At 45.1% G+C, this 15,421-nt stretch overlaps 1 protein-coding gene across 8 annotated transcripts in view; it reads left to right on the top strand.

The window, feature by feature from the left end:
• Positions 1-14,580, top strand: part of LOC110509735 (serine/threonine-protein kinase ULK1) — a 49,160-nt gene extending 34,580 nt beyond the window's left edge. For 3 of the 8 annotated variants that reach the window (XM_036967304.1, XM_021590812.2, XM_036967307.1), the window contains 11 exons: positions 2,084-2,170; positions 3,288-3,431; positions 6,427-6,581; positions 7,040-7,290; positions 7,444-7,747; positions 9,157-9,279; positions 9,491-9,675; positions 9,856-10,034; positions 10,248-10,366; positions 10,574-10,731; positions 10,929-11,544. In XM_036967304.1, coding sequence (XP_036823199.1) covers positions 2,084-2,170; positions 3,288-3,431; positions 6,427-6,581; positions 7,040-7,290; positions 7,444-7,747; positions 9,157-9,279; positions 9,491-9,675; positions 9,856-10,034; positions 10,248-10,366; positions 10,574-10,731; positions 10,929-11,126 — 1,903 coding nt within the window. In that variant the 3' untranslated portion in view covers positions 11,127-11,544. The other 5 variants (XM_021590808.2, XM_021590807.2, XM_021590809.2 and 2 more) reach the window with 4 other exon arrangements.
• The last annotated feature ends 841 nt before the right edge of the window (positions 14,581-15,421 follow it).

The following is a 15,421-nucleotide window of genomic DNA, read 5'->3' as shown; positions in this document are numbered from 1 at the left end:
CTGTGTAATGATCATGTTTTTTAATCAGCTTCTTGGTATGCCTCACCTGTCAGGTGGATAGGTTATCTTGGCAAAGGAGAAATGCTAATGTTAACAAATTTGTGCCTAAAATTTGAGAGAAATAATATTTTTGTGCATATGGAACATTTCCGGGATCCTCTGCTCATGAAACATGAGACCAGCACTTTACATGTTGCGTTTCTATTTTTGTTCAGTGTATATTGATACTTTTATTCCAACTATCGATTTGTTAAAAAAAATATATAGATATAAACTCAGCAAAAAAAGAAACGTCCTCTCACTGTCAACTGCGTTTATTTTCAGCAAACTTAACATAAATATTTGTATGAACATAACAAGATTCAACAACTGAGACATAAACTGAACAAGTTCCACAGACATGTGACTAACAAATGGAATAATGTATCCCTGAACAAAGGGGCGGTCAAAAAAAAGTAAGTCAGTATCTGGTGTGGTCACCAGCTGCATTAAGTACTGCAGTGCATCTCCTCCTCATGGACTGCACCAGACATGCCAGTTCTTGCTGTGAGATGTTACCCCACTCTTCCACCAAGGCACCTGCAAGTTCCCGGACATTTCTGGTGGGAATGGCACTAGCCCTCACCCTCCGATCCATCAGGTCCCAGACCTCAATGGGATTGAGATCCTTCCTGAAGACATTCCTGTCTTGCAGGAAATCATGCACAGAACGAGCAGTATGGCTGGTGGTATTGTCATGCTGGAGGGTCATGTACCACATGAGGGAGGAGGTAACGCACAGCGTTGAGATTGCCTGCAATGACATCAAGCTCAGTCCGATGATGCTGTGACACACCGCCCCAGACCATGACGGACCCTCCACCTACAAATCGATCCCGCTCCAGAGTACAGGCCTCGGTGTAACGCTCATTCCTTCAACGATAAACACGAATCCGACCATCACCTCTGGTGAGACAAAACCGTGACTTGTCAGTGAAGAGCACTTTTTGCCAGTCCTGTCTGGTCCAGCGACGGTGGGTTTGTGCCCATAGGTGACGTTGTTGCCGGTGATGTCTGGTGAGGAGCTGCCTTACAACAGGCCTACAAGCCCTCAGTCCAGCCTCTCTCAGCCTATTGCAGAGAGTCTGAGCACTGATGGAGGGATTGTGCGTTCCTGGTGTAACTCGGGTAGTTGTTGTTGCTATCCTGTACCTGTCCCGCAGGTATGATGTTCAGATGTACCGATCCTGTGCAGGTGTTGTTACACGTGGTCTGATGATCAGCTGTCCATCCTGTCTCCCTGTAGCGCTGTCTTAGGCGTCTCACAGTACGGATATTGCAATTTCTTACCCTGGCCACATCAGCATTCCTAAGGCACGTTCACGCAAATGAGCAGGGACCCTGGGCATCTTTTGGTGTTTTTCAGAGTCAATAGAAAGGCCTCTTTAGTGTCCTAAGTTTTCATAACTGTGACTATAATTGCCTACCGTCTGTAAGCTGTTAGTGTCTTAACGACCGTTCCACAGGTTCATGTTCATTAATTATTTATGGTTCATTGAACAAGCATAGGAAATGATGTTTAAACACTTGACAATGAAGATCTGTGAAGTTATTTGGATTTTTACGAATTATCTTTGAAAGACAGGGTCCTGAAAAGGGGACTTTTCTTTGCTGAGTCTATCTATCTATAGCTCAGCTGTTCCTGCGCCAAAACTCAGGTATCTTTCATTCTGTAGCTTTTTCTTCTTTTTAAATAGTAAGCCATGTTTTCAGCACTTTTATTTCCTGACTGATCAAAATGTTTTTTCCCATGCTATCTCTTGTCTCTCTGCAGCAGGCTTATACTGAGCAATATGTTTGGAACATCAAATTGCAATAAAATCGCAGTATCGAATTGCTTTACATATGGAATCGTGGGAATCGCAATACATATCCTATTGGCACCTAAGTATCGCAAGGTCCATGGCAATTCCCAGCCCATTGGTCTTATGTGGGCACCTGTACACAATGCTGTTGGGAAATGCCAATGTGAAACCGGCTTAAGAACAATCCTACTTATTAATAATATATTAGAGCCACTAAACTCTTGTCTCCTCCTCCTCAGCTCTCTATTGGCCTCTGGTGGCCTGGGCAGTCAGGGCAAGACCCCACCCCACTCCCCCTCCTACAGTGGCTCCCGCAGTCCCATCAGGTAAGTTCTGATCACACTCTTACTGGAAAGGGATTCACTTATTCTCAGTGTTCAGACATACTAAAGCCATGACATGCTAATGCCAGTTCCCTCACTCTGGCAGCTGGGTGAGTCAATGTGTATTGTGCACTGGAAGCCCAGGCCAATGATACCCTTCTAGAGTAGGGGGATTCGTTTGTAAGGCTTGATGACAAAAATATGTTAGGTCAGTAGTAGTGATGGGTGACCAGATTACCGCCACACCGGCGGTCACAAGTCATGACCGCAGTCAAATTCCACGTGACCGTTTAGTCTCTGATGCTGCTGATGGTCAATTAGTAGCCTACCAAACTTGCTAATTGCCTGGTACTCAGCTCTCTGTTGCTCTAATCACTCTGACATCAGCAAATGTAGTCTTATCAAACACTTCATGTAAGCCCATGAGCTCATGTTGCGCAACATTTCTATAGGCAATGCATTTGTGTGAGAGAACAGAGTTTTGATGGCCTTAATTAAAAAGAGCAGGATCCCATCTCTACAGGCTAGGCCTACTACAGTGCATTAGGGAAGTATTCAGACCCCTTGACTTTTTCCACATTTTGTTACGTTCCAGCCTTATTCTAAAATGTATTAAATTATTTGTTTTCCTCATCAATCTACACAGCAAAAAATCTATATATTTTTTAAATAGTGAGCCAATATTTCAGCTCTTATTTCCATGACTGATTTAAAACTACTTTTCTCTCTGCAGCTGTGAGCAATATTTTTGGAACATCAAATAGCAATAAAATTGCATTATCAAATCGGAATCCATATAGAATCCATATAGAATCCATATAGAATCCATATAGAATTGTGAGAATCGTGAGAATCACAATACACATAGTATCAGCACCTAAGTATCGTGATAATATTGTGTCATGAGGTCCCTGGCAATTCCCAGCACTATTCAGTAGGTCAATCTCCCCTCTCTACCAAAGCAATCACAAATCAAGGGCTCTATCTTTCACTCTCACTATTACATAATGTTTTGTCTGTTAATATTCTCTCAGTATTTTTGCTGTTTCACTCTCTTTGTTAATGCATTGATTAGACAGGGAATGGTTAAACGTAGCTCCCGCTTTCTCTCTTCTTTCAGTCGGCCAAGTGAGTTCTCTGGCAGTAACTGTGGTAACTATGGCAACTACGGTCAGTCGGTGCCCATTCCCGTTCCCACTCAGGTCCCCAACTACCAGCGCATGGAGCAGAACCTTCATTCCCTCAGCCATGATGGCTCCCCACAGTCAGTATATACATACACTGAGTGTACAAGACATTAAGGACACCTTCCTAATATTGAGTTGCACACACCCCCTTTTGCCCTCAGAACAGCCTCAATTCGTCAGGGCATGGACTCTACATGGTGTCGAAAGTGTTCCACAGGGATGCTGGCCCAAGTTGTCTGGATGTCCTTTGGGTGGTAGACCATTTCTGATACACACTGAAGCTGTTGAACGTGAGCAAACCAGCAGCGTTGCAGTTCTTGATGGCGCCGGAGGAGATGGCTGCCGTTTTACGGTCCCCTAACCAATTGTGCTATTGTGTGTGTTTTTTCGCGTTATTTGTAACTTATTTTGTACATAATGTTTCTGCCACTGTCTCTTATGACCGAAAAGAGCTTCTAGATATCAGGACAGTGATTACTCACCTCGTACTGGAAGAAGATTTTTTCTGTAACGAGTCTGACGCAAAGGATTTATTTCAGACCCCGACAAGGCCCCCGTCATTCGCAGGAGAAAGAGACAGATATCGGGGACGTAGGCCCAGGTGCCTTGTAAGGATCCGACGGCGAGTGGGTAATCTGCCTTTACCGTCAATCTTATTAGCCAACGTACAATCATTGGATAATAAAATAGACTAACTACGATCATGTATTTCCTACCAACGGGACAATAAAAACTGTAATATCTTATGTTTCACTGAGTCGTGGCTGAACAACGAGATGAATAACATACATCTGGTGGGTTTTACGCTGTATCGGCAGGATAGAACAGCCGCCTCTGGTAAGACAAGGGGTGGCGGTCTATGTATATTTGTAAACAACAGCTTGTGCACAAAATTTAATAGTAAGGAAGTCTCGAGGTTTTGGTGGAGTATCTCATGATAAAGATCTCATTCGTCCTCCATTTTTGGCAAATCTGACCATAATTCTATCCTCCTGATTCTTGTTTACAAGCAAAAACGAAAGGACGTGTACTCCGAGCATGCGCTGACCAACTGGCAAGTGTCTTCACTGACATTTTCAACCTGTCCCAGACTGAGTCTGTAATACCAACATGTTTTAAGCAGACCACCATAGTCCCTGTGCCCAAGAACACTAAGGCAACCTGCCTAAATGACCACTGACCCATAGCACTCACGTCTGTAGCCATGGCTCACATCAACAACATCATCCCAGAAACCTTAGACCCACATAATTTGCATACTGCGCCGACAGAACCACAGATGATGCAATCTCTATTGCACTCCACACTGCCCTTTCCAACCTGGACAAAAGGAACACCTATGTGAGAATGCTATTCATTGACTACAGCTCAGCGTTCAACAGCATAGTGCACTCAAAGCTCATCACCCTGGGACAAAACACCTTCTGCAACTGGATCCTGGACTTCCTGACGGGATGCCCCCAGGTGGTAAGGGTAGATAGCAACACATCTGCCACGCTGATCCTCAACTCAGGGGCCCCTCTGGGGTACGTGCTCAGGCCCCTCCTGTACTCCCTGTTCACTCATGACTACATGGCCAGGCACGACTCCAACACCATCGTTAAGTTTGCCAATGACACAACAGTGGTAGACCTGATCACCGACAATGATGATCAGAGACCTGGCTGTGTAGTGCCAGGACAACAACCTCTCCCTCAACGTGATCAAGATTGTGGACGACAGGAAAAGGAGGACCGAGCACTCCCCCATTCTCATCGACAGGGCTGAAGTGGAGCAGGTTGAGAGTTTCAAGTTCCTTGGTGTCCACATCACCAACAAACTATCATGGTCCAAACACACCAAGACAGTCATGAAGAGGGCACACCAAAGCCTATTCCCCCTCAGGGGACTGAAAAGATTTGGCATGGATATTCAGATCCTCAAAAAGTTATACAGCTGCACCATCAAGAGCATTCTTACGGGTTGCATCACTGCTTGGTATGGCAACTGCTCGGCCTCCAACTGCCTGGCACTACAGAGGGTAGTGCATACGGCCTAGTACATCACTGCGGCCAAGCTTCCTGCCATCCAGGACCTCTATACCAGGAGGTGTCAGAGGAAGGCCCTAAAAATTGTCAAAGACTGCAGCCACCCTAGTCATAGACTGTTCCCTCTGCTAATGCACGACAAGCGGTACCGGAGCATCAAGTCTATGTCCAAAAGGCTTCTTAACAGCTTCTACCCCCAAGCCATAAGACTCCTGAACAGCTAATCAAATGACTACCCGGACTATTTACATTGCCCCTCCCCTCTTTTACTCTGCTGCTACTCTCACTTTGTACACTTTGTACATGTACACATTACCTCGACTAACCGGTGCCCCCGCACATTGACTCTGTACCGGTACCCCCTGTATATAGCCTCGTTACTGTTATTTTACTGCTGCTCTTGAATTATTTGTTACCTTAATTCTTTCTATTTTTTTTTTACTTAAACGTTTTTCTTAACTGCATTGTTGGTTAAGGGCTTGTAAGTAAGCATTTCACTAAGGTCTACAGCTGTTCTATTCGGCACATTTGACACAAACCTGTGTGCCTGGAACCTACTAACATAGCCCGTTCAAAGGCACTTAACTCTGTGCTAGAGGCGTTACTACAGGCCCTGGTTCGATTCCAGGCTGTAACACAACCGGCCGTGATTGGGGGTCCCATAGTTCGGCGCACAATTGACCCAGCGTCGTCCGGGTTAGGGTTTGGCCGGGGTAGGCCGTCATTGTAAATAAGAATTTGTTATTAACTGATTTGTCTAGTTAAATAAAGTTTAAATAAAAAATACAATTCATCTACACTGATTGAAGTGGATTTAACAAGTGACATCAATCAGGGATCATAGCATTCACCTGGTCAGTCTGTCATGGAAAGATCAGGTGTCCTTAATGTTTTGTACACTCAGTATACATTGCCATGCATTACTTACACACACAAGCTTATATAAACACACAGTCTCTTCTGTGGCATAGTAGTAACATTGCTAGCTTGGAGATAACAGGGAATATTGTCTTATTTTGTGACTATGTTCCTCCTCCCGCCACAGGCTGTGTACGCTGGTGCGCGGCTGCAGCAGCAATAGTTCACTGGGATTCGGAAGGACTGGCCCATCGCCGCCTTACCCAGGAGGCCACGGGACCTTAGCTGGCCCCTGCAGGCTGTTTGTAGGAGGGGCCAGACCCTTCCAGCTTCCTCATCAAGGTATGTCTGCCAGAGTGCATTGATGTGTCAAAATGTCCCCTCTTCTTTCTTTCCCCTCCTTTTTTGTTGTTCCCCTCTCTCATCTCCCTCTGTGTCTGAAGTGGGCACCATCCCTGAGCTGCCAGGGCAGCGGGGGGTCGCGGGGCGGAGGTGGGAATCCGGGGTTGCCCTCCCTCCTTCCCTGTCCGTCGCACCAACTTTTGGGCTGACTGTTTTAGTGTTTTGTTAGTGGTGGAAATGGTTAAACGGGTCAGTGGCATTGGGGAGTTGCTCTGTGGTAGACCAAGACTATTCACTTCCTGTTGTCTTGATCAGAGGGGTTTTAACCTGACTTAAAGGAACCATCACCTTTAGATGTTTTACTTCCCTGTGTCTTTCCTTCAGCTGTATAGTTATACTCATCTTGATAATGTAAAGATAACATTGTGCTGTAACTTTTAACCCCTGTCCATCTCCAGCTCTCCAATTCCCCGACACACGGCCTCCCCCTCAGCAGCAAGGCCTGGGCACCCGGCTCCACAGCGCCCCCTGTCTCCTGGAGGCCACGAGTGGTGGCGGCAGGCAGAAGATCAGGAAGCAGCACTCTGACCCTGTGGTGGCCAACCTGCAGGCAGGCATGATGGCTATGCGGCCCCTGCACTCCTCCCCCAGGCTGAGTGAACTCATGCAGCGCAGCCCCCTCCCCACCATCCTGGGATCCCCCTCTAGAGTGAGTTCATGTTTTGGACACAGCTAGTACAACGCCTGTGTTTTAGAGGAAACTGAACTATTCAGCAATTGTACTATTGCTTTAAACAATCAATTCCACTGTCTATAGTCTCTCGACTCTACTTTGCATCTGACACTGATACCCTGTCCACAGGCCATACCACCCTTTGAGTTCCCCAAACCTCCCAACTCCCCCAACCTGGTGACTTTCTTGGCCCAGCAGGGTCTGGTTCTGGCCCCGCCCGGCAGCAAGGCTGCCTCAAACCACAGGTACCCAGGACAGCCTCCTACTGTCCAGCTTGGGCAATACAGCCAGAGGACTACAGAAGACAACAAAAGCTTCGGCAGGTCTCAGAGTGCAGGTCGTCTGTCTGACATGCTGCTGATGGCTGCATTTGGAGGACCGCTGGGGGAGCACGGCAGCAGTGAGAACCTCAGCTCAAACAGAGACATCACAGGTGAGCATAGTAGACCTATTCACCAAGTTTTACCCTTCAGTCATTGTCTACCTGCATGACTAAAGCATAAAGAGCTGTTCTGTTCACCAGCCGAGGTTGACTAGATAGGAAAAACCGAGTCAGTCACTGTGATATTAACTTTGTATGGATGTGGGTCACTCCGTATAGATCTGTTTGGGGGTTAGAATTTGGAGCTTCCAAGGTCAGCAGAGCTGTGCATATTTCCTTATTTTTTAGACTGGGGTCACAGTATCAATTGGGTGAAGTTCCACAGGAGTCAATTCCAACACAAAAACGTTTTAATGGGTGACTGCGCTTCCTGATTTGACCTTGTGTTGATGGTTCATTAAGAAACGCGGCCATGACTGAATGCAAACAAGTTGTCTTGGGGATGTGGTTTGATGTGGGTGTGTTATGTTCGAATATCGTATCATGGCAGGTACTGTTGTTTGTCCCTACTGAATCACCGTAGCAACAACATGGCCAGCCACTTCCTCGAAATAATAACTTCCTTCAAATCTATCATGAAGGGAAAGTCTGGCTGCGAGCTGAAAAACTGTTTTCTGAGAACAATAACATGTCTACAACTTCATCTGCAAGCTGCCAAACTATCTTAAATAAAGCACAAGCTGCGCACTGTTTATCAGTGCCCAAAATCAAGTTCCAGCTAGCTAAGTTCCAACAGACTCGAGTGATTGGCACTATCAAACATCAGCAAGTGAGCACTCCATAAAGGGCTTATGGGTTCTTTCAACATAACATTGGTGAGGTGTTGTCTTATGTAAACAAGCCTGAGGCGTCGTGTATTGGGCAGGTCTGTCTCACTGTCTGGAGGTTCTGGCTGCTATGATTGGATAGAGCACGCACAGCGCAATCAGCACAGCTGATTATCTCATATTAGTGGGCATGGGCAAATGGGCATGATTGTAATCCATACCCACCCCTCCAATAAGTCGTGACAAACTCACTGACAAAACTCAGTTTTAGATGAGACTGACTTTATGACCAAAATTAACCTATGTACACTTTGTCGTCAATTTTGACACTATTTTCGGACTCATATCGATGCCATATAGAACCAACTTCTCTGGTTTTAAATGGCCTAAGGTGCTGAGGACTGTTGTATTATTTAAAGAATTATGTATTCTTTTTTGTTTTCGCTCAATCTGATTGGGTGGGCCTGGAAGGGCCCCATTTGGTGGGGCTGTGTCCACCCAGGCCCACCCAAGCCTGCTCTGCTCTAATGGAACATTCCCTTTTTCTATAGGAACTGAAATGTGTTTCTACAGCTCTGGACTTTTTAAAGCAGTAACACTAACTACCAGGGTAAATTACCAACTTGCTCCACTGCATGTAGCTAGGTCATTACTGTGATTCATCCTCCCTGTGTTCTGTCTCTCTGTCCTCAGCACCCTCTGGTGGTGGAGCCATGGCAGCAGGCTCAGCCCTCCCAGCTCAGGTGGTGTTCACTGTGGGCTCCCCACCCAGCGGCAGCATCCCTCCACAGCCCTCCAAAACCAGACAGTTCTCAGGTGAGTTGATTGACTCAGCAGCTAGGTGTCATTGCTCCGCACAGCATCCAAATACATTATAGTGTCCTAGGGATGCTGATCTTAGTGGCAATGATATTCACAATACACTACTCTGTGTCAGTTGAACGACTGTCAGTTTAGACTAAGTGCCATCAAGGGCCTGTTCTGAGGTACTTTCCATGCTCTAACCACAAAACACTTATTTCTATAGCAGGCTCCTCCAGCTCCATAAGCCCAGTGGGTTCTTTTACCAGCCGATTTCAGACAGGCACCTATCTGGACGGCTTTGAGGGTCCTTCCAGACCATGCTACAGCTTCACAGACCCAATTACGGCCAACATGGGGGGACCTGTTAGCTTCCTGGCCCCTGAGCTGCCAGAGGAGACACTGATGGAGGTGAGAGTAGGGGTTGGGATGTGGGGTTGCTGCTGTCTGTTTCTCTGAGTTTGTCTCTGCATGTTTTTTTCTGTCCATCTCTGTCTCTGTTTTGAAGAACACCCATCTCCCTGTAGGCTATATTTTATGACGTCCGATGTGCGTGACCTTGTCTCTCTCCCTCTGTCTGTCTGAGTGCAGCAGGAGCACACAGACACCCTGAGGAGCCTGCGCTTCACCCTGGACTTTGCCCGCTGTCTGATGGAGGTGGCAGGGGTCAGGGGGGCTGGGGCGAAGCACGGGGACACCTCTCCGCCCTCTCTCCTGCAGCAGCAAAGCCTAGTGGCTGACCAGATCAGCTCCCTCAGCCGGGAGTGGAGGTGAGAGCCACCAGCTAGTGAAGCTATTCCATTGTTACTGAAAGAACTTTGTCTAGAGTCTTTCCTTTTCATGGAATATGAGATCTTTACAAATGGATGATAAAAGCGAGTCAGACTTGGTTACTGTTCACTTTGAGATTGAGAGACACTTTGCAATGACTGTAGCGTCAGCTACAAAATCATGACTCTGATCTGTGTGTGTGTGTGTGTCAGCTATGCGGAGCAGCTGGTGTTGTACATGAAGACTGCAGAACTTCTGTCGTCTGCCTTGCACACAGCCATGGAGCGCGTCAAACAGGGAAAACTGTACCCCTCTGCTACTGTCAAACAAGGTGAGACCCAACAACTTAAGAACACGCTTGATTAAAAGCCAACGTTTACAGAAGGATATAACATTACACTCATCTGGCAGATGTATCATGAAAAAAAATGTATTGAGCCCAACCCTGCTGTGGAGTAGGACTTCTCTCTCTCTCTCTCTATTTCCAACGTGAACACTGCTCCACTCTCAGCCCTCTCCTCTGTGACTGTGTGTTTAGTGGTCAAGAGGCTGAACGAGCTGTACAAGTCCAGCGTGTCGTCCTGCCTCTCCCTCAACACGCGGCTGGCACATTTCTTCTCCCGCAAGCACCGTCTCATGGACCACGTCAATACCATCACCGCCGAGAGGCTGCTGTTTAGCCACACTGTTCAGATGGTGAGGGAGACACTGTGTTTAGCATCTTGGGCCATGTGTATCAAGCTTCTCAGAGTAGGAGGGCTTATCTAGGATCCGGTCCATGTAATCTTATTCATTGTAACCTAAAAGGCTAAACTGATCCCAAATCAGCACTCCTACTCTGAGATGCTTTATACGGCCCCTGATCTCTTCTTCGCCCTCTACTCGGCTTGCAGGTGCAGGCTGCTGCTCTGGATGAGATGTTCCACCAGGGAGAGGCGTCGGTGCTGCGCTACCACAAGGCCCTGCTGCTGATGGAGGGCCTGTCCTTGCTCCTTACCGAGCAAAACGACATCCTCAGCGTCAGCAAGTGTGAGGCACCTCAGAACTTTCACCTCTGTCCCACCACATCCATTAAGCCTGAACTGCAGTAGCGTATCTGTTGTTGTTTTTTACATTTTACAATGTAGTAATTTTGCAGACTCTTATCCAGAGCGACTTACAGGAGCAGTTAGGGTTAAGTGCCTTGCTCAAGGGCACATTGCCAGATTTGTTCACCTTGTCAGCTCGGGGATTTGAACCTGCGTCCTTTATGTTAATCTGTGTGGCCTAACACTCTAACCACTAGGCTACCTGCCTCTAGGCTACCTGCCTCTAGGCTACCTGCCTCTAGGCTACCTGCCTCTAGGCTACCTGCCTCTAGGCTACCTGTATAAAGCATGACTTTATTTCCATGACTACACAGGTAATTGGACACTTTTGGCTGTTCTTTTTTACTTACTGGTAGCTTAGTGAGTTGTCCCTTTCACAACATCAATCAATCAATGAATAATACTACTTCTACTTTCTCTCTCGGCAGGTAAGGAATGCATTGAGCGTCGCCTCACAGCTCTACAGTCAGGGCTATGTGTTTGAGGACTCAGCTCAGCACCCTTGATGCTGCTATGCTATGATGTCACTCATTCTGGACCGGCACCACCATGCCCATTCAACCTCCCAACCAACTCTGTATCTTTCCCCCACCCTCTAGTTTCCATGGAGATGTCAGCCGGTGGGGGGTATGTGTGTTAAGAAGGGCCTATAGTCTGGACAGGGTAGACTCTGGACTGGTGGTTTCTGTGTCTGCCCCACCACCAAGCACTCTTAGGTGAACTGATGTTGGAGATGAAGGGCTTGTGGGGGGGCAACTACACACTCCTCTGTGTGTCAGACAGGACCCCACTAAACGGACTGACTCTCTGCAGAGCCACACACACACACAGCCCCTTACCGTCTGGAACGATACCCTGACCAATCACAGTCAAGCTGTCTGCAGGACGATGCTACTGCAGTCACAGTCTCGCTCCATTTAATCCTGTCAGTAATTCAGCGCAAAGCAATCACAAATGAAACTTCACTCCTAAGACATGAAGTCTTACTAAATAAGAAGCCACTCAGTGTAAAAATATAATATAGATCTTTTTTTGGTGTGTTTTTCAGGGAAACCACAAGAGTTTAAGAACGTTATCCCAATTGCATGGCCTGTCACAGCCCACTGGCCTGTTTGTGTACATTCTGAGTTGTATGTAGAAAATAAGTCATTTTAAGTTATGGACCTTACCTGTGATAGATAGAACAATATATAGGTGCTGTTACAGAAGTGTTTTACCTTATTTATCCCTGTCTGACACTTTATTGATGCTTCATTTGCCATATTAAGAATGAGAATGTTGCCCAGTAGGTAGATTGTTGGACCATAGACAGGAGAATCTAGAAAGGTTTGCTGTCTGTGCCACTGGGCCTTTGACAGGATGTTAAATATGGACAGGAAATGGGCCTCGCTGAGCATTTCCTTTTGACCAGCCATGTTGGAAGAACAGCTGGAACCACATACTCCCCATTCAGCTTTTTAGTCAGAGTGCTTGAGATGAATCATCATCTTATTATTATTTCCTAAAGTTGTTCTTAACCAGTAAAAAGCCAGGAATATCACTTTGTAGACAAATTAGACAAAGGAATATTACCCAAATTGGAAAAGAAACCAATTGCCACTGATCTCTAACCAAATAGGTGAGATTTAGTTGAGCTTAATTTCTTTCATATTTTCCCATTCAAACCTCTTTGTCACAATCAGTTTCAATGTAGGTCTGCTTGTAAAACTTGCAGTAGAGTTGCCAGACTGGACTACACCTGTCAATGACTACTGGTGTTATTGCACTGTGTTGAGGTTTATCAGTACTGTACAGAAAGAACAAGGCGGGGGGGGGGGGGGGGGGGGGGGGGTGAGTTATAAGATGTACATGAAACATATATGTTCTGTTTTTCATGTACATGCTTGGAGACAATCTTGTTTTGGGAGTTATTTCTATGGTTTTTATTGTAGTTTTAGGCAGTTTTGTGTTTTGTTTATTCGTTGTCAGATGTTGAAGTGTGATGGTTGTCTTAATCTTGACAGGGAAATGTCATAAGCTATTAAACTTTGAAAGGTGCCTTTTTGAAGAAGAAGGAAAAAAATAAGAAAAATGCTAAATGTGTAACTGAAAAAATATTTTTGTTGTATTGAGTAGCCAAAATGAGGACTGATGCTTGTGTTGAATTTTGAAAAGCAGTACAGTTTATTGAATTGTAGTGGATCGGTTGTGGAATTTATATTAGAGGTGGGTGGATATTTCCCTAACCATAGCTTGTATCCTCAGTAATAACCAATAGGGGATGGACAAAATATCTCACTGTGCAATGGACCGGTGGTTAGAGGCAACCTCTACCCACTCGAAGAAGCGTGTGTGTTTTGTGTATGCATTTGTGTGAAACTGTTTCAAAGAGTGAATGAATGACTTTTATTTCCTCACTACAGGGAACTAACAGAAACAAGAGCAGGGGAGCATTTTCCCCTGTGGAGATTGTCTGAATATTCTGGTTTGCCCATAGATGCTTTCTTGCCTTTTCACCAGTCAGCAAAATGTACAACAAGCATACAGAGTAAATGTCTAGTTTATATCATACATCCCAGATGAATGATGTGGTCAAGTCTAGTGACTCAAAATGTACAACAAGCATACAGAGTAAATGTCTAGTTTATATTATACATCCCAGATGAATGATGTGGTCAAGTCTAGTGACTCAAAATGTACAACAAGCATACAGAGTAAATGTCTAGTTTATATTATACATCCCAGATGAATGATGTGGTCAAGTCTAGTGACTCAAATGGCTTTCATCACCTGATCAGTTGTTATAAAATGGGAAATGTTCAATGAGTGGCAGGTAGCAAGGCAATGGTAGACCTTTTATTTTATACGTGTCACTTGTTTAGTTTCTTACGACCAGTAGCCTAGCAGCCATCCTAATGTTGTGTAAGAATCTAAAGCAACCTATGTCATGTAAGTCACTCTGAAGAAGAATGACAACTTCTTGACAACAAGGCGGGTTGATTGAAAAGGCCCATGAAGTAAAAGCTTGATCTGCACTCCAGTGCTTATGTGACACTAATGATACCCACTATTTCCATAATGGATATGACTGAAAACAAGGTTTTGCCAACTTAAAGACGTTTGCCGTTTTTCTTTTGGCTTTATAAATGCAGTACACCTGAAAGTTTCTTCCACACTGCTGATTTGAATATTGACCATACTATCGCAGTATCACTTGTACATAAGGATAGTAAATGAAGTTATTTCTCTGAATGTGTGTATATTACAAAGCATGGACAGAATTTCCCCACCCATCCAAAGAAAAGTATTAGAAATAGAAACTTTCCCTACTATCAGTTTTAGACTGTTGTTGGAGCTATATCTCTGACTGTACATTTAAGCCTGTAAAAAGGAGGAAAAAACGACACACTATTATTACAATGTCTGTGTGAACATTTCTGGTTTGAAAGGCACTGCAGAAATAAAATTGTGAAAGGAATTAGATTGTGTATGTTGATTTTTACTGGTGGTTCTTTCTTGAAAATAAGAGTTTCATACTTCTGGAGGCGAGGTACAAAATGTCATTTATTTGAAAGGATGTTAATAGCTTACTTCTACAATTATTATGTTGATATGCTAATTGTAACCATTGGCATGTTACAATTTCAAGGTGTCTTTAGTGGTAGCCATGCAAACAGCACTTGTTTGCGCTTGCACCAATGACCGTATGGCAGAGTTCATCAACTACAGTAGATTCAACTGCGGGACGCTTTTTTTTTTGTGGCATATTTTCAGGGGGCCGGAACATAATTACAAATTATACAAATTGACCACAAAAAGGCCAAACAGATATACACTGAACAAAAACAGAAACACAACATGTGAAGTGTTGGTTTCATAAGTTGAAATAAAATTTCCCAGAAATGTTCCATTTGAACAAAAAATGTATATCTCTCATGTTGTGCACAAATTTGTTTACATCCCTGTTAGTGAGCGTTTCTCCTTTGCCAAGAAAATCCATCCAGTTGACAGGTGTGGCATATCAAGAAGCTGATTAAACGGCAGGATCATTACACAGGTGCACCGTGCAGTTTTGTCACACAACACAATGCCACAGATGTCTCAAGTTTTGAGGGAGATGATGAAACTGGGTTTGCACACCCGGAGAATGTTTGCACAAACTGTCAGAAACCATCTCAAGCAAGCTCATCTGCTGCTCGTCGTCCTCACCAGGTTCTTGACCTGACTGCAGTTCGGTGTCATGACCGTCTTCAGTGGGCCTTCGATGGATTAATCCCAGTTTTAACTGTACCGGGCAGATAGTGTGTATGGCGTCATGT

The sequence above is a fragment of the Oncorhynchus mykiss genome, chromosome Y (genome assembly GCF_013265735.2).
Source record: "Oncorhynchus mykiss isolate Arlee chromosome Y, USDA_OmykA_1.1, whole genome shotgun sequence".
Taxonomy (NCBI): Eukaryota; Metazoa; Chordata; class Actinopteri; order Salmoniformes; family Salmonidae; genus Oncorhynchus; species Oncorhynchus mykiss.
This window is presented reverse-complemented; position numbering and strand designations above follow the sequence as displayed.